This window comes from Kogia breviceps, chromosome 4, assembly GCF_026419965.1.
Source record: "Kogia breviceps isolate mKogBre1 chromosome 4, mKogBre1 haplotype 1, whole genome shotgun sequence".
NCBI classification, from domain to species: Eukaryota; Metazoa; Chordata; class Mammalia; order Artiodactyla; family Physeteridae; genus Kogia; species Kogia breviceps.
The window spans coordinates 56,711,643-56,734,976 of NC_081313.1; the positions used below are offsets into that span (position 1 = coordinate 56,711,643).

Sequence of the window (23,334 nt, forward strand, 5' to 3'; positions counted from 1 at the left end):
AAGGTGTTTAAGACTGGACATTGAATTTTATCAAGTATCACTTGGGGCTTTTATTGATATGACTGTATGATTTTATTATTGAAGTTATTGATATGTCGTTTTAATTCTGATAGTTTTCCTTTCATTGAATCACTCATTAATTCAGAGAGAATTTCCCTGAGGCCCTAATCTTGAGTAGCCTCCCATCAGTCTTTATCACATCCCCTATTCTATTCTCTTCATGGCAGTTATCCCTGTCAGGAATTATCTTGGTAATTTGTTTACATGTTTATGTCTGTTCTTATGTATGCGGCCCTTACTGGTATTTCTGCTTTGAAACCCTTACTGATCAGATCATCACTGCCATGTTAAATTGTGATATACCCCGATCTAACATTATAGAACTATCTTAGAGCTGATAGAATCCAAATCTGCTCCCTAAATCCTGGCTTTCCCTGCAGATCTATTTGCAAGTCATCTCTGGGCAGAAGTGGTCTTTCACTCAGGCGAGAGCACTGCGTGGAATTGATATTCCTCAATTTCTGAGCTAAAGTTCTGACCTACTGTTAAGTTTTGTTACCCACTGGACACAATGAGACCAGGGATTTATATATACTTTTATTCAGAGATTGTGCAAAAAAGAACCCATCACCCTTAAATTTGTTTAGCAAAATATAAACTATTTCTAAGCAAATAAGATCAAAATATCAGCACTAGATAAGAAGTAACACTTGGATTTCAGCCTAGATGTTTTCCCTTAATGTACTATTGACCTTGGTCAAGTTATCCTTTTAGATTCATCTTTATAAAATGAGAACTGCATTAGATCTATCAATGCCTTCTAGCTGCAATTCCAAATGAACAATTTATTAGAGAAAATGCATAAAATCAATATCAATAAACTATTCTTTTTATATCTAAGTAGTTAAAATAAACCTTGGTAAACCTTAAGGCACTGCTATTTTACCAGAATATGTTGGTAGCTTGGTGGGATTTTTGTGCCCGAGCATCAGATCATCTTTTCCAGTTAAATCCCATGAATCAAATGATTTGGAGACATACTTCTCCAGTGGAGAACTCTAAGGTAGTCTCCCTAGTCCCTCTGCTTATTCTAGAAACTGCTCTTTCTTCTCTCTTATCCCCTCCCACTACAATGCAGCCACAGCAGGACAGCCCTACTGCAACATGACCCTTCCTTCTAGCCAGTTAATTACTTGTGGTCTAAGTTGGGCTTCTCACTCAGTCAAGGCCAGTAAGCCCCATCCCCAGGAATTTAGGTCTTAGATAGGAAAAAGATGGAGAGTTGGTCCCTAATGCTTGAAGCCATAAAATGTAAACCTTGGGTATACCGGGCAGCCATGCTCCCCATGGGAAAGATGTCTATATGAACAAGAGGCAAACAGAGAGTCTGACATTGCTGGTCCATAGACAAGCTGTATTCCTATCACTAGAATAGGTTGTTCAACTCTTTTTTGAGAAATAATCCAGTATACTTTCAATAAGTTCTTTTTGCCTTAGGTGATCAAAATCTGGTTTGCTTGCCTTTCTCCCCAAGCCCCAAATCTAAAGTAACACAACTTCTATCCAAATAAATTGAACTCTCTTATCTTCAGATAATCTCCCGGCCAAGGATGATTGCTTCTTTCATAGCCCCGTCCATCTCTATGACTTCTATAACACTGCCTTGAGTCATCTGCTCACATTCCTCCATTCTTTTAAACTGAAAGATTTCCATTAGCTTAACTACTAAAAGATGTACTTTCTCTAGATAAAATTGACCTGTATGACTTAGAGATATTTTTAGCTTGTTTCTTTCACTTCTGAGCCTTTCTCCTTCAGATTCTATTGCACAGGAGTACTATAGTTTCCTGTAAAAAAAAATTCTATAGACACAGTTCAATAAAAACTATATATATATATATTCTATTGCACCTGTAAAATGGATTTTAATTTCATCTACTCAGATCTTGAAGTGAGAGGAAAAAAACGATGTGTGATACTTTACAAGAAATAATCCTTTGAACAAACAACTTAAGATATACTAGAATCATGGTTAATCATCAAAATAGCAGTGTGATGGCATCCTGTCTCCTCAGCAATCCAAATTCCAGTATAACATCCATTTGTAACAATGTAAATATGTACTCCACATGGTATTGGAAAATCCTTCTGACGAAGGAACACAAATACACAAATTATCTGAGCAAAAATGTTACTAACCAGCATAGAAAAAAAAGAGTTAATGAGAAAATGGGAAAGGTATTAAGGGATATGAATTAATAGCTTATCCACAACTATTACTGAAATAGTCCTTTGTTTTGATTTTTTTAGATGTCTTACTGGCTTATATGTTCTTCATAACAAAATTCCCTAATGGTTTTTCTTTCTAATTTATGTGAATATGTATCCCCTCAGAAAAATCCAATTCCAAGATGAGAAATCTTCTGTTCAGTCCTTAGGGACCATGAAATATGTTTACCCCCATAGGCAACACTAGTCCTGTGAAATGCAGGCAGAGCTTTCATGCCTTAAAATTCATTTCTCTGACTGTACAATCATTACCAGTTTAAGCAAAGCAAATCCAAATTACCACTTCCACTTCAGGCCAACTAGAGAGGAGACAGCCCTCATTTTAGAATTCTTTAAATCTTCCCCACCAGGAGGGCTAGAAAAAGCATAGCATACAGAATCACAAATTGGTCTTTTGACAAGCTGCCAATCTAGTGACTCTTGAAAGAACAACAGTGAACACTAAGGACAAAACAAAAGTAATAGCTGAGAGATGCAGTTGAAAACTGAACTAAAAATGCAGAGGAAGCAGGGGGAAAAGGAGCCCGTCCAGCATACATGTAACTTCAGAGCCCCAAGAGAAAACTTCATAAGGATACCTTTTATTGCTTTAAAATTTATGAATAAATATCTTTGTAGCAGAAAGTCCTCATGGTTTGGTGAAATTCTTTGGATGCTTGGATATTATGACCCCAAAATTTCTGGTGCAGAAATTAAAAGTTAGAAAAAGACTTTCCCGTTTTCTGTCTCAAGGGATGATTTATTTTCAAAGTTATGAATATATATTTATATATAAATTTTACTATAATAATCTGTGTTTTAAAATATAAATTTTGGGGCTTCCCTGGTGGCGCAGTGGTTGAGAGTCTGCCTGCTGATGCAGGGGATACGGGTTCGAGCCCTGGTCTGGGAAGATCCCACATGCGGTGGAGCAACTGGGCCCGTGAGCCACAACTACTGAGCCTGCGTGTCTGGAGCCTGTGCTTCGCAACAAGAGAGGCCGCGACAGTGAGAGGCCCCCGCTTGCTGCAACAGGAGAGAGCCCTTGCACAGAAAGGAAGACCCAACACAGCCAGAAATAAATAAATAAAAATAAATAATAATTAAAAATGAATATCTGCTTTTAAAAAATCTTTCTGGACATAATGTCTTTATTCTATGAAAGCTGCTAATCAATTTGTAAATTAATTTTGCAAAGAATTTTCATGACATACAAGACATGAAAAATTACATGGCAGTTTATTTGGGTCAATTTCATGTAATTCCCTATGGGCTATAACAAAATCATAACACTGACTCCTAAGATATCACTGGAATTAAACCTAAATTTAATGTTTAAAATATTTAATTCCCAGTTGCTAACCTACTGACTCAAAATTACATACATTGAAATACTCTTTTTTTTACTCAAAATTAAAAATGAAACCATGTCCAGTATAACATCTAACAGCTACTTTTTAAAAGTAGAATCAAAAATTCTAGTTTAACTTGTTAGACATATTTTTCTCTTTTCTGAAATCCCCTGAAAATGACAGTAAAGGAAAATTTTTTTAAGGTATAAATTCACAAGCACAAAGACAGCTGGAAAGACACTATAGCAAACAAGAAATGTTAACAAATTTGTGGAGATGGAAAGCAGATGAAGAAGTGGACACTGGTTTAAAAGAGAAGAGAAATCTGAAATCGAAGTGCCTAATGCCAAACTGAAGCAAGCTGAGTCTCTCCATAGAGCTCAGGAAGGGCTCAGGAATTGGAGGTACTAAAAAAGGCAGAGATGCAGAGCGGCACTGACAATAGGAGAACTGGTTGAAGAGAACACTGGAACCCTATCCTCCCCTATGAAGCCAGATGACTACTCTTTCTTGTCTCACCTTAAGAAAATGGTAATAAGTGAACCAGAGAGGCCCCAGACTTGAGGACTCCAGGCACAGTAAAGCACAAGGATGGCACCAAAATGAAAATAAAGGACTAATCAGAGTTAGGCATAATGAACAATGAGACCTCCCACTTCCATCCTTATAACCTGTTCCTGGTCACAGAACACCAGGAGCCAGGCTTATTTCCCCCAATCAAGACATCAGAAAAGTTGTTGACACAAAAGTTGTCTCAGTGCACCATGGCACTATGGAGATGCCCACCTGTCCACAAATTCCTCCATTACACCAGAGCCTACAATCTGCTTTTCAGTGCCTTACTCTTAAATATGTTTGGATGGAGAGCCAAGTCGCACCAGACATTTAAGGAAAGGTCCAAAATGAAAGGCAGAGACAAAAATAAAAAGAAGAAAAAGAACTTGGGGGTAGGGAGGGGAGGAATGCAGGCAATAGAAGAAAACTTTGTTTTGTAACTCTGATTAATATCCTCCAAGAGGTGAGAGGACTAACCCAGTCTTTTCCATCCATAAAAGAGCTGGATCTGAGATAACTTTAGGTAGCATTCTCACTAAGTTTTTCCACTATTTGCCATTATTTCTGCCTTGCTGGGTTTAGACAATCTGCCCAGTTCCTCTTTAGTAGAGTATAACACAAACACTCAAAACATTTATCAAAAAATAAACATTTTTAAAGAAAAAAGTTCACATTCCTCTATCATACTGTTAATGTTAGTATAATTAGCATTATTTTCAATTCACCTGGAAAAATTATTACTCTTTCCAAATAGTTTCTCTGGGATAAATGCTCAAGAGTGCAATTGCTGGGTCATATAGTAGTCGCATATTTAGTTTTTTAAGAAAGTGCCAAACTGTTTTCCAGAGGGGCTGTACCATTTTATATTCCCAATAGCAACTTATGAGTGATTCAGTTTCTTTGCATTCTCATCAGATTTTGGTGTAGTTATTATTATTATTTTTTTTAGTTTCAGCCATTCAGATGGGTGTGTAGTGACATCTCATCACCTGGGTTTAATTTGCATTCCGCTGATGGCTAATGTTGACTGGTTTTTGAACACTGATTTAGCCTTGCATCCCTGGAATAAACCCCATTTGGTCATTGTATATAATTCTTTTTATATATTACTGAATTTTATTTGCTAATATTTTGTTAAGAATTTTTGAGTCTATGTTGAGTCTATGAATCTATGAGAGATACTGGTTTGTAGTTTTCTTTTTTATACCACATTTGTCTGTTTTGGTATCAGGGTAACAGTAGCAACACAAAATGAGTTAGGAAGTGTTTTCACTTCTCTTTTTCTAGAAGATATTGTGTATAACTGGTATTAATTCTTTAAATGTTTGGTAGAGCTCTCCAGTGAAACCATCTGGGCCTGAAGATTTCTTTTGGGGGGAGTTTTAAAATTATGAATTCAACTTCCTTAATAGTCATAGCACTATTTCAAATTATATATTTCATGTTGGTGAGTTATGGTAATTAGTACTTTTCAAGGAATTGGCATTTGATCTAAGTTCTCACATGTATGTGTGCTGGGTTGTTCATAATATTCCTTTATCATCCTTTTGATTTCTGCAGGGTCTGTAGTGATATTCCCTGTTTAATTCCTGAGTTTTTGGTAATTTGTGTCTTCTTTCTTTTTCAGTCTTGCTAGAGATTTGTCAATTACATTGTTTTTTTTTCCCAAGAAGCTTTTTGTTTCATTGATTTTCCTTATTGTTTTTCTGTTTTCAGTTTCAGTGATTTCTGCTCTTACCTTTATTTTTTACTTTCAACCTGCTTATATCATATTTGAAGTGAGTTTCTTGTAGACTGCATATATTAATACTTGGGTCATGATTTAAATCCACTCCTGCCAATCAAAATATAATGATGTTTTTAGACCATTTATATTTAATGTAATTAATATGTTAGGGCTGTCATTTTATTTCTTGTTTTCTGTTGTTCTTTTTTTTTACTTTTTACTTTTCCTGCTTTCCTGTTGATTATTCACACATTTTTTGAATTCCATATAGATTTATCTATAATGTTTCTTAGTGTATCATTTTATATAGCTTATTTACTGGTTGCTTTAGGTATTACATTATATATATATTTAAATTACATATATTTATATATGATATATAATATATATAGTGTATGTATAACTTATCTGAGTATACTGGTATTGTCATTTTACCAGTTCAGGTGAAGTGCAGAAACCTTATCTCCCTTTATGTCTCTTTACCTTCTCCATTTAAAAGTATAATTGTCTTAAGTATTTCTTCTACATACATTCAGAATCATATCAGACAATGTTATAAATTTTGCTTCAAGCACCAAATATAATTTAGAAGACTCAAGAAGAAGAAGGAAAACCTATTAGATTTACCTGTATTTTTGCTCAATCTGTTCTTCTTTCTTCCAGTGTTCCTATATTCCTTCTTTTATACTTTCCTTCCTGCTTAGAGTACTTCCCTTAGCCATTCTTTTAGAAAAAGTCTGCTAGTGACAAGATCTCTTAATTTTCCTTTATCTGAGAATGTCATGATTTTCCCTTCATTCCTAAATGGATATTGGTGCTGAATATAGGATTCTGGGTTGATAGTTCTTTCATCTCAACACTTGAAAAACAGTATTATTTCCTTTTGGCCTCCATGGTTTCTGGTGTGAAATTAACTGTCGTTCATATAAGCTTTTATAGGTAAGGCATAATTTCTTGTTGCCTAAGCTTTCAGGGTTTTCCTTTGTTTTGAATTTTTAGAAGTTGAACTATGTGTCTTGGCATGGATTTTTTTTTTGGATTAATCCTATTTGGGTTTTATTTGTCTTCTTTATTTTTTTAAATAACAGCTTTACTGAGATATAATTTATATACCATAAAATTCACCCTTTTAAAGTTTACCATAAAGTGTTTTATAGTATATTCATGGGGTTGTGCAACCTCCACTGTCTAATTTTAGACTGCTTTCATCCTCTCCAAAAGAAACCTCTGATACCTACTGGCAGTCACTCTCTATTTCCCCTCCTCCAATCCTTGGAAACTACTAATCTACGTTCTGTCTCTGTAAATTTGCCTATTCTAGATATTTCATATAAATGTAATCATACAATACATGGTCCTCTGTACTGGCTTCTTTCATTTGGCAAAATGTTTTCATGGTTCACTCAAATTGTAGCATGTATTAGTACTTCATTCATTTTTAAAATACCAATTAATATTCCACTATATGGATATACTATATTTAGTTTATTCATTAATCAATTGATGGACATTTGAGTTGTTTCCACTTTTTGGCTATTACAAATAATGCTGCTATGAACATTTGTGCATAAGCTTTGCGTAGACATATGTTTTCATTTCCATTAGGAGTGGAAATGCTGGATGTTATGGTAACTCCGTGTTTGTTTGAAGAAATGCCAAACTGTTTTCCAAAGCAGCTGTAGCATTTTACATCCCCCCCTTCCCCACATCCTTGCCAATACTGTTATAATCTGTGCTTCTTACTATAGCTATCTTAGTGGGTGGAGGTTGTGTCTCATTGTCTTGATTTGCATTTCCCTAATAGCTAATGATGTTGATATCTTTTCAAATGCTTATGGGCAATTTGTATATTTTATTTGGAGAGATGTCTATACAGATTCTTTGCCCATTTTTATTTAGGTTATCTGTCTTTTTATTATTGAGATATGAGTTTTTTATTCTAGAAAAAGTCTCCTATATGTGACTTGTAAATATTTTTTTTCCCATTCGATGGGTAGTCTTTTCACTTTCTCTCTTTATGGTGTCCTTTGAAGCACAAAAGTTTTAAATTTTATTGAAGTCCAATTTACCTAGTGCTTTCTTTTGTTGCTTGTGTTTTTGATATCATATCTAAGAAGTCTTTTCCTAACTCAAGGTCACAAAGATCTGCTTCCATGTTTTCTTCCAAGAATTTTACAGTGTTACCTCTTAAATTGAGTTCTATGATCCATTTTGAGTTAAGTTTTGTATATGGTATGAGGCAGGGGTCCAATTTTACTCTTTTGCAGGTGGATACTCAGTTGTCCAAGCACTATTTGTTGAAAACTGTCTTTCCCTCATTTCGTTGTTTGGGCACTTTTGTTGAAAATTTGTTCAACTTCTTAAATCTGTAGGTTTATGTCTTTTGTCAAATTTCAGAAGTTTTCAGCCATTATTTCTTTGAGTATTTTTAGTCCCACCTTCTTTCTTTTCTCCTTCCAGGACTCTGATGACACGAATGTTAGATCTTTTGTTATAGTCACTCAACTCCATGAGACTGTGTTCATTTTTGAAAAATCTATTTTCTCTCTATTGTTAGATTGGGTAATTTCTATTTTTCTATCTACAAGTTCACTAATTCTTTCCTTGTACTTCTCCATTGTGTTGTTAAACCCATCCACTTAGTTTTTTACTCCAATTACTATATTTTTTAGTTCTAACATTTCCATTTGGTTCTTTTTTATATCTTCTACTACTTTGCTGAGATTTTCTATTTTTTCTCTGTTTCAAGTGTTTTTGTAATTGTTCATTGAAGCATTTTTGTCTGCTTTAAAATCTGTCAGATATTCTATCATCTCTATCATCTTGGTTTTATCATTTCTTGTCTTTTTTATATACAGTTTGAAATCTTCCTAGTTCTTAACATGACAATCAATTTTCAATTGAAATCTAGACATTTAGGATATTGTGCCATGAGATTTTAGATCTTATTTAAATCTTTTGTTTTAGCTGGCTTTTTCGGACACAGAAATGCAAGTGGTAGTGGGGTTGGGGAGCATGCACCACATTATTACTGCCAGGTTGGGGGAGAAGTCCAAGTTCCCCACTTGGCCTCCACTGACGCCTAAGGTGGGAGGCTCCTCATTACTGGCTAGTGGGATGAAAGTTCTAATTCCATACTTAACTTTATCTGACACGAGAAGAGGGGAGAGGAGGTTGGGGCACCTTGTTATAGCCTGCTGAGGGTGGAAGTCTAGGCTCTCCACCAGACCTTTGCTGGCATGAGTCGGGGGTGGGGGGTGTCACATTTGGGTTTTTTTCATTGTTTTTGTCTGGAGTAGAGCGTTTATTGTCTAAATGTTTTCTATCTGCTATACTGCCCCTTTACTGGCCCTTCAGCTAAAAAGAGCAATACTTTGTTGGGCCTTTTTTTGTCAGTACCTTTGGCTACTACTGTACCATTGGCTACTACTTCCAGGTAGCCAGCTTCTTCAGTTTCAAGTCTGGAACATATGAGGTAAAAAGAAAACTCAGGGAACTAACCATCATGTTCCTTGGGTTTCCAGGGCCCTAGCTGGTCTGTCTTCTCTCCATCTTTCAGAGTCTTATGTTTGTTTTATGTGTAATATTCAAGGTTTTTCATTGTACTTAGTGAGAGGAAGAGGGAAAAGTAGGTCTACTCCATCTTCCAAGAAGCAGAAGTCTAAGTAGACCTTTCTATAAATAGAATCATATTTTAATCACTAGGAGATATTAATAGTTAAAGGAACTTTGAAGTTAATCCTTTCCCAGTTAATAATAATTCCCTTGTGTATCTCTTCTGTACATTCAAACTATATCTTGGGTTTGCTTTAAATGAGAAATGCTTATAGATTATATACACATTTCTGAATATTGACTACAACTGTCCTCTTTCCAATATTTGAATTAAATTCCTCTAAATAATTACTTTTTAAATGTTTTTTCCTTATTGCCAATCTGAACATATTTCAATGGAAGGCAATTCCTTAAACTGCCTAGTGTTAAAGGATTGAATGAGAATTCCCAACTTTCCAGAAGCATAAGATGGAAACATTTCTTAGAAGTTTTCTATTTTAGAAGCTTACCTGTATCTAATAGATTATTTCACTTCTCTTACTGAGTTTCTATATACTCACTAATAATTTACTATTAAAGATATTTATTTAACAACTTACAGATTTCTAGTCCTATTATTTTTTCAATAACCATTCCTCCTTCTCAAACATCTGCTCTTTTATACATATTAATACCTAGTAATACTGTCTTTTATTACTCTCTAACTATCTTCCAGGCACTCTGCTAATGTGCTCCTAATATACTTTCATATTTAATCCTGTTTAAAGCAAGGAAAGTGAAGCTCAGAAGGACTGAACTGAAAGTGTTTGCAAGTACATACAAACCCTCTGCCTCCCAGCTTCATGCTTGTTTTGACAGTGCTACATCCTACAGGGTAAGCATCTTTTCCTTCCAAGGTGAAAGCTTATAGGTATGTTTTCTCCCTTAATCCTATTTTGTAATTTCTACCATTCTTTGATTTTTATCTTGGTCAATTTTTTTACCTAAGAAATAAATTTTAATACAGAAATTTAAAATATAAGATATCTGTAATAGGTTCTGAAGTTAAACTCAAGGTTTATTTTTAATTTCAGTATATGTCATTAAAAAGTACTGACAATTCTTCAAAGTTTTATCACATGAGCATTGCAGGACTGTATTTGGGTATAAAGAGAAAACACTACTGGGTAGCTGCTACTTCATGCACTAACTGTGCCAAGAGAAAACAAATAACAGGAAATGTAAACTAAAATAAGCTGTGTTAATAAATCCTTGCTAATGATAAGAAGATTTACTGTTTAAAACATGTATTTTTAATTTAACCTAAAGGATAAAGATAAAAAGGCTACATGTCTAAGTATCTCTTTATTCATTGCAGAACTATTTTATATTAAAATTTTAATCCACTTTCATTTAAATTTTATAAAAGAATGGATATTTAATTTGCCTAGTCTTAATTTCAAAATACTGGTAATCAATATTTTTTCTTTCAAAAAATTTTGGCCAATAAATCCTCTCGCATACACTAAATAATACTTCACTTCTTTCCAATCCATTTCAATTATTTCCAAACTATTAATCAGGTGAATTCCTTACTAATTACTTAATCAATAGTTCTTTACATCGGTCATTATTTGCTATTCCTACACATTTTAAAAGTATTCCTGTTATTTTTCTTTAGCAAAGTAGAATACAGATACCACATACACGCTCATTTGTACAGAACAAGGCTCCCTATTCCATGATGAAAATTTTCAAGTGCAGAGATAAACCCTGTTTGTTATTTGGACACATATCCCTGCAGATACACTGAACTACCATTTAGGAAGGTTTACATTAAGATTTTTTTCCTGGTAACCTATTCCTATTTTGGGGGCCTCGTTTTGCTGTACACTACTGTATTCAACCGCTATCGAATTACCATCAGAAAATGTTAAAAATCATAATTACGAATATTTTAGTTATTAAAAATTTTTTTTTCCATGTTCAATTTCCTAATGACAGAAATGGTCCTTTTTTTTTAACGTGTTTATTGGAGTGTAACTGCTTTACAATGGTGCGTTAGTTTCTGCTTTATAACAAAGTGAATCAGCCATACATATACATATATCCCCATATCTCCTCCCTCTTGTGTCTCCCTCCCACCCTCCCTATCCTACCCCTCTAGGTGGTCACAAAGCACCGAGCTGATCTCCCTGTGCTATGTAGCTGCTTCCCACTAGCTATCCATTTTACATTTGGTAGTGTGTATATGTCCATGTCACTCTCTTACTTCATCCCAGCTAACCCTTCCCCCTCCCCGGGTCCTCAAGTCCATTCTCTATGTCTGCGTCTTTATTCCTGTCCTGCCCCTAGGTTCCTCAGAACCGTTTTTTTTTTTTTTTTTTTTTTAGATTCCATATATACGTGTTAGCACACGGTATTTGTTTTTCTTTCTCACTTACCTCATTCTGTATGACAGACTCTAGGTCCATCCACCTCACTACAAATAACTCAATTTCATTTCTTTTTATGGCTGAGCAATATTCCATTGTATATATGTGCCACATCTTCTTTATCCATTCATCCATCTGTTGATGGACACTTAGGTTGCTTCCATGTCCTGGAAAAATGGTCCTTTTTTACTCAAAATTTAAGTTAAATAAACTTGTTCTTTCATAAAGTGATTGTTGTTGCAAACGAAAATTATTAACAAGTTTATTAACAAGTAAGATGTCTCAGTACAAAAACACTTCCTAGTATTGGTACTCTAATTTTATCTAGAATATGCCTGGAAGGCAACAATCACTACACACTACACATTTTCAAAACATCATATATACAGCACTTGCAAGTAGGATAGTCAAAACTGTTGGCCTTTTGACACATTGACCATGTGAGGAAGAATATCATCAGCGGCATCATCACTTAGGAAATAATGATCTAGCTATGCAAATTTAAAATATTCACATATAGTAAATTTACATAGAAGATTACTGTGGGGTAAGGGCACTGCTTTTTATCTATTCACTACCATTATTATAATTGAGTATATAAAAAGTCTACCTCTCCCATTTTGAATTATTTTCTGTTCGGAAAATAGAAGACATTTTAATTTCTCGTGATGGCCGGTTACGGAGAGGAGGACTTGTTATTTCTAAGAGCAAGAACCTAGTTTTATATTAATACATGCCTGGAGATGTAAAACCTAATTTTAGAAGGCATTTAATTTCACCTACAAAGCAGTTGATGTGTTAGATACAGCATACCTCAAAAGCTATCCTGCAATATTAGCGGAGGACCGTCCACCGAATCTATCCACTGAAGCCGTTTCTACTTTTTACCAGCGGCGATGGAACTGTATTATTGTGGAATATGCGGCACGTTCGGTGTTTAATAGGCTCCCAGGGAAGGTCTGTCACTCTGGAGGTGGTCCTGAGGTATGGAAGTTGGGCTGGGGTAGGGTCGTCGTGCTCGGAGGCAGCCACACTTACAGGCCATTTTGGTCGAGGCCTCACAGCGCGGAGCAGCGTCCGTGCGGGTTCCTTCAGTGAGCCAGAGGCTCGGGCCCGCGCGCCGGCCGCAGGAGGCGCGAGCGGGAGCCCGGCGGCGGGCCGAAGCCCGAGGCTGCAGCGCCGGCTTAGAAACCGCTGCCACGCGCCGCCGGGCGTAGATCCATAGGCCCCGCAGGCCCGGGCCGCGGTTTTCCCAGCCCTGCCGCCGTTGCCAAGGAGACAGCCGCCGAACGTTCCAGCGGCAAGCCCCGCCCACGCCCAATCAGACCAGCGCTCGCAGGAGCCCAGATTTTCTTTGTTCCGCAGCCATTTCAGGCCCGGGAGGGGAGGCAACGCCGCTTCGGCAGAGGGCCCGAGCGCCAGAGGCCTCTGGGATGGTGTGGGACCGGGTAGGTGGCGTGAGGGTGCGCGGCCCCGGACTGGAGGGCGGGAACGGAGGCAAGCTGTTCGGAAGCTGCCTGACGGGCCGCGCGGGAGAGGCGCCGGACCCGCCGCCTCATTCTCGGTGCCCGCCCGGCCGTTTGGAGCCCGGCGGCGGCGGCGGCGCGGTTCTGAGCCCAACAGCTGCGCGCCCGGGCGTCCCTGGGGATCCGGGCAGGGGGCTGGCGGCGGCTCTTCAGGTGTCCGAGGTTAGGGCCTGAAGCCCATTAGGGGCGGTGGGAAGAGGGTGTGTTCCTCGGGGAGCCTTTGCCCCCGATCATTAAACCGCGGCGTTTCAGGGCCCTGGGTTACCGCAGTCGCTGCCCTGGGACACCTGCTTCCCGAGGGTTCTGGGCACTGTCGGGCGCTGCCCCGGATGCCCGGTCTTTGTCCCCGCCCGGCCCCCACTGCCCGGGTGTCCCTGGTCCACACACACCATCGCCACCACACTCCGCTGGCTGATCGCTTTCTCCAGGCGGTTCTTTTCACTTGGGGACTCATGGTTTCACGCCATGGGTACATAATTTTAATGTTTGTAACTGTACGGGTTTTGCGTGGGTTTGTGTTTTTTGCGCTTTTGCCCTTTTGTACTTCTCTCACGCGAACGCGCCACAGGGAACTGCTGCTGAGAAGCGGACCCACGCCACAATCAACCTGTTTTGGGCATGGCTTTCATCCTTCAAAAACAATCGCCTGTTACTTGTTTCCTGATTTTAAAAATCAACTGGATTTTGCAAGGATTGCTTACAGTTTAAGTCCGTTATCTTAACACTCGCTAATCAGTTCGGTTCTTCAGCAGATAAAAATGTAGAAATTTAAAGTTGGAGACTATCCACAAATTGATTTTGACAGTTGTATTGAGAAGCTCAGTAACGATCCTGCGTTGAAGCTCATGACTTCAATGATGAGTGCATAAATGGTGCTTTTCTTTTTTTTTTAATCTAAAGGAAAGATGTTTTAAAAATACAAATTGTATCGTGGAATAGGTATTTGAAACTGTAAGGTTGTAAAATGGCTGTCCTGCCATGCTCATTATTAGGATAACAAGTTACTTTTGGATTTTAAGTTTCTCTGTTTTATTAAATTTTCATATTAGAATGGTAAATAAGTTATGCCTAATGAAGCAGGGGAGGATTCCGTCTTTTGAAAAGGATTCTGTTTTCCACTTTCACTCCCTCCTGCACCCCATTCTTCTTAGAGAGTGACTCTGCCGAGATGAAAACTTGCAACTGCAAAAAAGAAATATTAGCTTGAAGATGCAGATTTCTTCTTTACTTCTCAGCATATGCAATGCATAAATGTGTAACAGTTCGGCTGTTCGATTTTTCCTTCACCTAATTTAATGGGAGTCTAATGAACTATTAGTGCTCCATTTTCTTTTTCCTAAAAGGGGCCCCCACCAAATTAGCATTGATGTAGTTACATCTTCATCCTAGATATTCAGGGAATTACTAAATTCCTCCCACTGAAATATCTATAAAAATATTTTAAAGTAATTGAGCTTATTATCATTATATATTGTGAGCAGGATAAGCTTTTGGTAAAAATATGTATGATTCTGGTTGTAAATCTTTCCATTATCAACACTTGTTATTGTATTCATTGTTTTTATGACTAGTTTTTCTTCTTTATATAATGTTAAAGCCATCTCATGAACTCTGTTTTTCTAAATACTGTAAATGAACTGCATTGAAATATAAATGTACTATGTTTAGAAGAATTGCTTGCAGTTAACCATGTTGGATTCTGCAGATACTGTTTTTAAGAAAAGGAATTTGGTTATAAAGGAAGCCCAACCAAGTGACATACGTAATGAAATAAATTTATCAAATGTAAACTGCAGAGAAGAACATAGCAGTAAGTGGAAGTTATTTTTATTGCCCAGGGTGTAAATTATGAATATTTTTTCCTGGAATTGATATTTGAATATGTATTGGTGCCAAAAAGACCTTGTTCCTAAAAAAACAATTTGGTTTACTAGCAAAAGGGTGAGAAAGCTGAGAAAGTCAAGGTGATTGATTAACTGATGAAGTTTTTAAAAACAGTGGAGAATAATGCCACCTTCAGAAAGGAGGCTGAGAGACAGTTAAATTCCCCAGGTGTTGAAAATCTTTCTTAGTTGGTTCCATTCAGCCAGTGCTATGGTAGCTATCTGGTGAGTGTTGGCAGGTAAGAGGGGTCTCCTGGGTTGCAGAGGATGAGAACTTTACAATGGAAGACAGATGTTTGCAAAAGTGGTAACTGTAGATTTACCACTACAATTACAACTACAAACTGTAATTGTAGTTACATGGATGTGTGTTAGTGTGAGAAAGAGTTTCTAGAAGCCACCCTTGCTGGCTCTAAGACCTCCTTACTAGAAGAATTCTTTGAAGTACTGTCAGTAGGTGTAATAAGTAAGAATGTTAAGAGTTCCAGAGTCTCAATGGTTAAATGAGATACTGGAACAGGAAATAGGGGTGGAGATTTGTCTTAGAATTTTCTGGAGTAGATAGAACCTATACAGGAATGGTGGCTACATCTTATTCCAAAATGGCACCTGATGGCAAAGCAAATATTTGAATTCAGAACTGAAGGAAAGCTGAAAGAAATCTCATATCTGAAAGGCCACAAGGTTTGAATTGACATGTGCCCTTTTAATGGTTAAAATTTTTAAACAAAGCAAGTCTTTTCAGTGTAGTATAGCAGAAGCAGTAACTCTGGAGCCAGACTACTTGGATTCAAGTCTTGGCACCTTCCATAATTAACTGTGTAACCTTGAACAAATTACTTCATCTCACTATGCCTCGGTTATCTCATCTTTTAAGGAATTAATCTTATGAGGATTAAATGAGTTAATACTAAGCTCTTAGAACTTGGCCTGGCATGTATTAAACACTTCATACATAATAACTGCTATTATTATCATCATTGTCATGATTATTGGTATTTTAGAAAACTATAGAAAATACCATAAAATAATAATCACTAATATCAGGACCATGAGGTAACTACTATAAACCCTTTGATACATTTCCTTCCAATATTTTTTCTCACTTTATTTGATCTTTACACAGTTGAGACTTTAATATTAACAATTTTGCATGCTGCTGTTTTCACCTAGCACCATAAGCTTTCTCTTGCTATTAAATTATTTCATCAGCATCTTTTCAAATGACCACATAATGTTTTTGTGAATTTCTCATAAGTAAACGTTTTACTGTTGGACAGTTAGCAAGTTTCTTTTTGCAGTTGTAAGAAACACTACAGTGAACATTCTTATACACAAAACAGTTTCTGTGTTTTAGATTATTTCATTAAGATAGATTTCCCAAAGTGAAAGTGTTGGGTCAGAGTGTATGAACATCCAGAGCTCATGGTTCACATCACCAAACTGCTTTTACTTAAGGGAATTTAATAAGGGGCTTAATTGAGGAGCACAACATTTATTGCCCTTTTGCTTGAGTTGGGAGGGAAGAGAGAGTGAATTAACATTTTTTTTCTGTATAATATACTTGACATCATTTGTAGGCATTTAGCATACATTGTTACTTTTATGTACATTATGCTCATTATCCTAGCCCTATGTCGCTTTACACACGAGAGTTACTTCCATTTTACTGGATGGGAGAACTGAAGTATCAGTAAGTAAGTACTTTGCCCAAGGACTCAAGAGTGTTCAAGGCTGGATCTGAGTCTAGATCTGCCTCATTACAAAACTCAAAACTTTGTAAAGTTTTATGTGATACACATATTCAGAATCTTATAATGAATATGTATACATTGAATGAATACAAAATCTTTAAAGGAATCTTATAATTCACTATAACAGTGAATCTATTAACTGTAGATCATAGATCACATTATTAAGATAGTGAAACTGAGCTGGAAGTAATGAATGAGTAAATTACAAAGTTAAAACAGGTAAGGCTTAACTATCCAAGTATATTTTAAAAAGGAAAAAAAAAACTCCTTACCTGGATAAGATGTAATATGTATGTATGTATGTAATGAATGTAATGAATATATAAAGCTGGTTTCTAAAATGATTGCAGCAAGCATTTGTGGGTGAAACACTCTTTGTAAAGACCTCAACACAAATAGAGGAGAAAAAAACAAATCCATCAAATTTAGGGTATAAGAGAAGTGACAAAGGCCCAATAAATAACTATATTGAAAAATATGTTTAGTGAAACCCCTGGCAAAGTAAACTAAAACCTTAATAATAAATAAATCAATAAATAATTGAGATGTTCCAGTTAAGGAGAATAAGACTACCTAGAAGGTGTGTGAGATTATACTGAAAACTAAAGCAAAAAAAACATTTTGAGTCGAGTTTTATAATTGACTTTGAAGCACTCCGAAGCCATTAGTGAAATAATTATCAGTGAAGTCCCTGAAACCTCAGGTGCCAAAGTAACCACCATAGATGAAAAGGTTGATCCCAGAAAGGCCAAGATTCCATTGCTTTTGTCTTCACTAGGGAAGGAATTAGGGGAGAGAAATACTTCAGCAGATTGTGAGAGTACAAAACAGATACAAATAAATGATTAGGAATAGGTGGTATCCATCAAAATTGTACCTAAATGAATATAAAACATTGATCATTATGCTGCCATTAGAAATACTGTTTTTGAAAAATAATGAAGTAAAAATATAATTTTAGCTAGAGCATAGGAAAGTGATGAGAAACATGCCAAATTATGAAGGACTTATGCCCTTTATTCATTCAGTAAGCATTTTTAGTGCTGACATTGTCCCTTGTCCTCAAGAGATTTAGATACTACTGTAGAGAGAGATATGTAAACAAAAAAATGCAATGAAGTGTAGATAAAGCTCTTATGATATAAATCTGACGAGACACCCAGTAAATATTTTCTGCTTTGTAGGTCAAACCAACTCAGCCATTGTAGTGCAAACGCAGCCATAGACAATATGGAAACTAATAAGTGTGGCCAGATTTGATTGGTGGGCTTTAAGTAGAGAATCTCTTAAAGTATATACTAGAAGGATTTCAGGAAGAGGTACCTACCAAGACTTGTGTTACCCTAGCATGAGCCATTGAAAGATTTGAAATGAGAAATATGCAGCGTTGATTTGTGTGATTCATTAAGAGCAGAGAAATAGAAAAATAGGTTATTTTTAGGTGCTATAAACTAGAAGAGAATCCAATTTTTTAAGTGGGCAAATTCACAGAAGAGGAAGTACAGCTAGCCAATAATTGTGAAATAATGCTCTACCCCACCAATAGGGAAATGCAAAGTAAAACAGTGAAATTTTTTTTTACTCATCATATTGGCAAAAGTGATAAAGTTTTATTAGTATGTATCGATAAGATTGTAGGGAAACTCAAACATTGAATAAATCAGTATAGCCATTTAAATTTTAAAGTAAAAACATTTTCGACCTAAGCAATTTCCATTTCTTAGAGAAACAGGGGTATATCAGGAATCATGTATATTCAAGGATATCTTTGTTGGTTGCCACAGAACCTCCAGACTTCCACGTCACCTTTTTTTTTTAAATTTGTTTATTTTATTTATTTATTTTTGGTTGCATTGGGTCTTTGTCGCTGCCCGCGGGCTTTCTCTGGTTGCGGCGAGCAGGGGCTACTCTTGTTGAGGTGTGCAGGCTTCTCGTTGCGGTGGCTTCTCTTGTTGCGGAGCATGGGCTCTAGGTGCACAGGCTTCAGTAGTTGTGGCTCGCGGGCTTTAGAGCGCAGGCTCAGTAGTTGTAGCATATGGGCTTAGTTGCTCTGCAGCATGTGGGATCTTCCTGGACCAGGGCTCGAACCCGTGTCCCCTGCATTGGCACGTGGATTCTTAACCACTGCACCACAAGGGAAGCCCAGGTCACCTTTTACCTCCTGCATTCTAAATCATTAAAAGGTCTATATTTGTCTCCTTTTTTTGAAACCCCTTAACAACTCTTCATATTCTTCTACTGTGCCCACTGGAATTTACAGTCTGTCATCCACAAAATCCAGTTTCAACCTAGCTACTATTCTCCCTCCCTTCTCCCTAAAAATCCTGTTTTGGATTATGTCATCAGATTATGTGACTACTACCCTTCATGATTGCTGTCAACTGCTAACTGTTCAGGTCATTCCTCCTCATTTCTCAATTATTTTAGCTCCAGGCTCATTGCCTCTCTCTCTAATACCATCTCAGTCTTTATATTGAGATTAAAATGAGTATACCTGATCTTTCCTCCAGTGTTCTTCCCATCTGTTCTATCTTATCTCAGTCATTCACTCCCAGAGTGATACCCTCTTGCACTGTCAATAACTACAGGCCCTCTGTGGTTACCATTTCATGTTTTCTACTCTCTGACCATACTTCCTTTTTTAGTAGTTCACTCCTTCTAGTTAGTATCTCAGCCCCAACTTTCTTTTTACCCCAATGGAATCGCCAGTCCATTGATCCTATTACTGTGTCCTTGCCATTCACCTTCTTGATGTTTTTACTTCCCTTTCTTACTCAGTTTAAATTCCATGGTTAATCACTCTTTTGGATAGCTCCCTTGCTCTTTGCTTGTTTAGTAGAACCATACCCTGGTTAAAACCAACGCTCCGCTTTCTTTGTGCCTGCCCCTATATAACTTAGTATGGCTGGAAGAAAACACACAACGACATATGACCACATACCTCACATTACTTGTTAATGCTGCCTGTTGATTATACTGTTATTTTCCTAGTCTGTTCACTTTCCTACTTTCCTCAATAACTGTTTCATATCTTCTTCAAACCTCCAATATAACTTTTCCCATCTTCATTTTCAGTTCATGACCTTGCTTCCTATTTTGTTAAGAAAATTGAAGCAATTAGAAAACTTCCATACACTCCCGCCACCCCATGAACTACCATCATCTGTGTCAGTACATGCTTTCTTCCTGCTTTTTATCTTAGATGAACTGTTTTATGTTCTTCTGTCTGCTTTTGTACTAGATCCATCCTTTCTCCTCTATCATCTGCTCAAGGAATTGCTTCAGCTTCTGTCCTTCCACATCAGTTTTTTTCTTTACTGGATTATTTCTGTCAGCAAACAGAAAAGCTATTATTTCTGCCATCTTAAAAAAATTGATCCACTCTTCACCACCTGTTTCCCCATATTTTTGGTTTCCTTTTGCAGCATTATTCCCCGAAAGAGTTGTCTGTATTTGCTATTGCCAAGGTTTCTCCTCCCATACTCTATTAAACCCACTCCAGTCAGGCCAGTGCACCATTCCTGCTGAAACAGCTCCTTAATTTCTCCAGTAACTTCCATGTTGCCAAAAGCCCTATGTCCTTGATTCTGTTCATCTTACTTGACCTATCAGCAACATTTGATAGAGCTATTTCTCTTAATCTTGAGACGCTTTCTTCTTTGCTTTGCAGGATACCTTACACCCTTTGTTATCTCCTACCTCAGTGCCTGCTTCCTTGTAATTCTCCTTTGCTTTTCTTCTCACAGACCTCTTAGTGTTGGAGAGCCCCAGAGCTCAATCCTTGTTTTTTGTTTTTCATAAATACTCAGTCCATTGGTAATCTCATTCAGTCTCATAGCTTTAAATACCATCTAAATGCTAGCAATGCCCAAATTTAGATCTTTAGCCTCTCTCCCTAATTCCTTACATGTTCAACTGCCTATTCAACATCTGTACCTAAATGTCTAATAATAGGCCTCAAACTCAGCTTGTCCAAAACTTACCTCCTAAACTTCCTCCCCAGTACCTACTCTACCCATAGACTTCCCCATTTTGGTTTGTCAATGGCAACTCCATCCTCATAGCACCTCAGGCTAAAATATTGGAGTTGTTCTTGACTTTGCTTTTTCTTTGACACTTTAGATCCATTCCTTAAGGGCGACCAGTTTTTTTCTGTATCATCAAAATATATCCAGAATCTTACCATGCTTCACCTTTTCCACTACCACCACCCTGGTCCAAGCCACTACCATCCTATCTCTTTGGATTACTTAAATAGGTTAGTACCTGGTCTCCCTGTTCTACCCTACCCTCCTCCCAGTAGTCTTCCCTCAGTATAGTAGCCAGAGCATACCTTTCACAAATTAAGATAATCCCTGTCACTCCTCTATTCAAAACCCGGCAATGGTTCCCCCTTTCACTCAGAGAAAATCTAGTCCTACAGTAGACTACAGGGCTCTACATAGTCTGCCCAGCCCACTCCCCTTTCTCCTTACTTCCCTGGCCTCATTTCCTACTACCACTTTCCCTCCTTGCTTACTGGCCTTACCTCCAGGTCTTTGCTCAGATCTCACATTCTCTAAACACTCTGTTTAATACTGCATCCTAACCCCCCATCCCCCTTATCCTGGATTCTTTTTACTTTGTGCATAGCACACACCACCTGCTAACACACTACATCAGGGATCAGCAAGCTAGAGCTTCATTGCTCTCTGGCCTGTTTTTGTACAGCTTATGAGCTAAGAATGGTTTTTACATTTTTTTAAGGGTTGCAAAACAAAGAACATACAACAGACGTATTCTTACTGTTTGGCCTGAACGTGGTCTGCAAAGTCCAGAATATTTACCTTCTGGGCCTTTTCAGGGAAGTTAGCACTAAATATTCTGTTTATTGTCTTTCTCCTCCCACATGAATAAGCTCCAAAAGGGCAAAGATCTTTGTTTTATTTATTGCTCTATTTGCAATAACTAGAACAGTGCTAGAATATAGGCATTCAGTAAATATTTGTTGAATGAATGAATTGCTTGTAATGGTATAAAATTATAATGAAATAGAGCTATATATACAATAAGTAGGAAAGCTGAGGCATATTTTGGATGAGTTTTTGTAGAACAGAAATAAAATTCTTTTTATTTTGACAGAGACATACAATTTAAATGAGCAAAAAACAGCTCTGTAAGGATACACATCAAATGAATATTAGAGTACCTTTGGGGAGGAGACCGGGATTAGGAGAGGTACTTGAAGAGAACTTGAATTTCATCTGTATTGTTTACTTTTTTTATACAATGAGAAGCAGTAACATCAATTTTTCATTTAAAGATACTTTAAATGAAGAGAAAGGGGAAAAAATAGGTACTGACTAAAGCAGTGAGAAGAAATAGAGAGTAATGGGGTGGAGAGAGAGGGAAGAGAACATTGCCTTTCTTAAAGGTCATATTTGGCCAGCAGTCTGAATGAGAAGGAGTGAGCAATATGAATATTTGAAGAAAGAACAAGCAAAAGTGAGACTCTTAAGTAGGAAAAAGCATAACAACAACAGGGAACTGCAAGAAAACTAGTGTGGAACATAGTGGAAAAGGGGCGCAGAGTCTGCTAGTAGGGAGGACCCCACATTTGGAACAATTTTGTAGGCCATGGTAAGAATATGAGGTTTTATTTTTAAGTGTGATGAGAAACCATTGGATGGTTTTGATGGAGAGAAGACATGATTTAATTCCAATTCTAACTTGGATCATTTTTGCTGCTTTGTCTCAGAATGGGGCTGTAAGTGAACAAAAGAGAAGGGTGGGAAACCAAATGTAGTAGACCATGCTTTTGCAGAAAATGGTATCTGGACTGGGGTAGACAGTGGAGAAGGTGGGAAATGGTCAGATTCAGAGTATATTTTGAAGGTATATTTTAAGGGCATATTTTGACAGTACTGACTGATGGTTTAAATGTGGAATATAAGGGAAATCAAGGATGAGTCCTTGGTATTTTGGCCTGAACAACTGGATGAACAGTAATAACTGCATTTAGTGATAATAGGCAACTGGAGGAGGAGCAGATCTGGGATGGGAAAGAGTTCTGTTTTAGTCAGCAAAGTTTGAGATACCCATTTAACAAACAAGTGGATATGTCTTATAAGGTGTTGGTTACTTGAGTCTGAAATTCAGAGAGCTATTCAGTGGCACAAACTGGATGAGAGTATGTAGATAGGAGAAAGGTGCCTGGGATATTTAGGGGTGGGAGAGCCAGCAAAGGAGAGCGACAAAGAGCAGCCAGTGAAGTAAAAGGAAAACCAAGGGAGATGTGATGTCACACATGAAGGAATTGTTG

General features: G+C 37.2%; 2 protein-coding genes across 11 annotated transcripts in view; one reads left to right on the plus strand and one right to left on the minus strand.

Moving 5' to 3' along the window:
- Nucleotides 1-13,046, minus strand: part of ZNF366 (zinc finger protein 366) — a 404,084-nt gene extending 391,038 nt beyond the window's left edge. For all 7 annotated transcript variants that reach the window (XM_067031125.1, XM_067031121.1, XM_067031124.1 and 4 more), the window contains exon 1: nt 12,684-13,046. The gene's annotated coding sequence lies outside the window, so the exon portion shown is untranslated. The remainder of the gene's footprint in view (nt 1-12,683) is intronic.
- Nucleotides 13,023-23,334, plus strand: part of TNPO1 (transportin 1) — a 93,165-nt gene continuing 82,853 nt past the window's right edge. For 2 of the 4 annotated variants that reach the window (XR_010840165.1, XM_067031116.1), the window contains exon 1: nt 13,200-13,318. Coding sequence is in view for 3 of the 4 variants with exons in the window: in XM_067031116.1 (XP_066887217.1) it covers nt 13,304-13,318 (15 nt within the window). In the remaining variant the exon portion in view is untranslated. Of the gene's footprint in view, nt 13,319-23,334 lie in introns of all 4 variants that reach the window. The other 2 variants (XM_059061765.2, XM_067031118.1) reach the window with 2 other exon arrangements.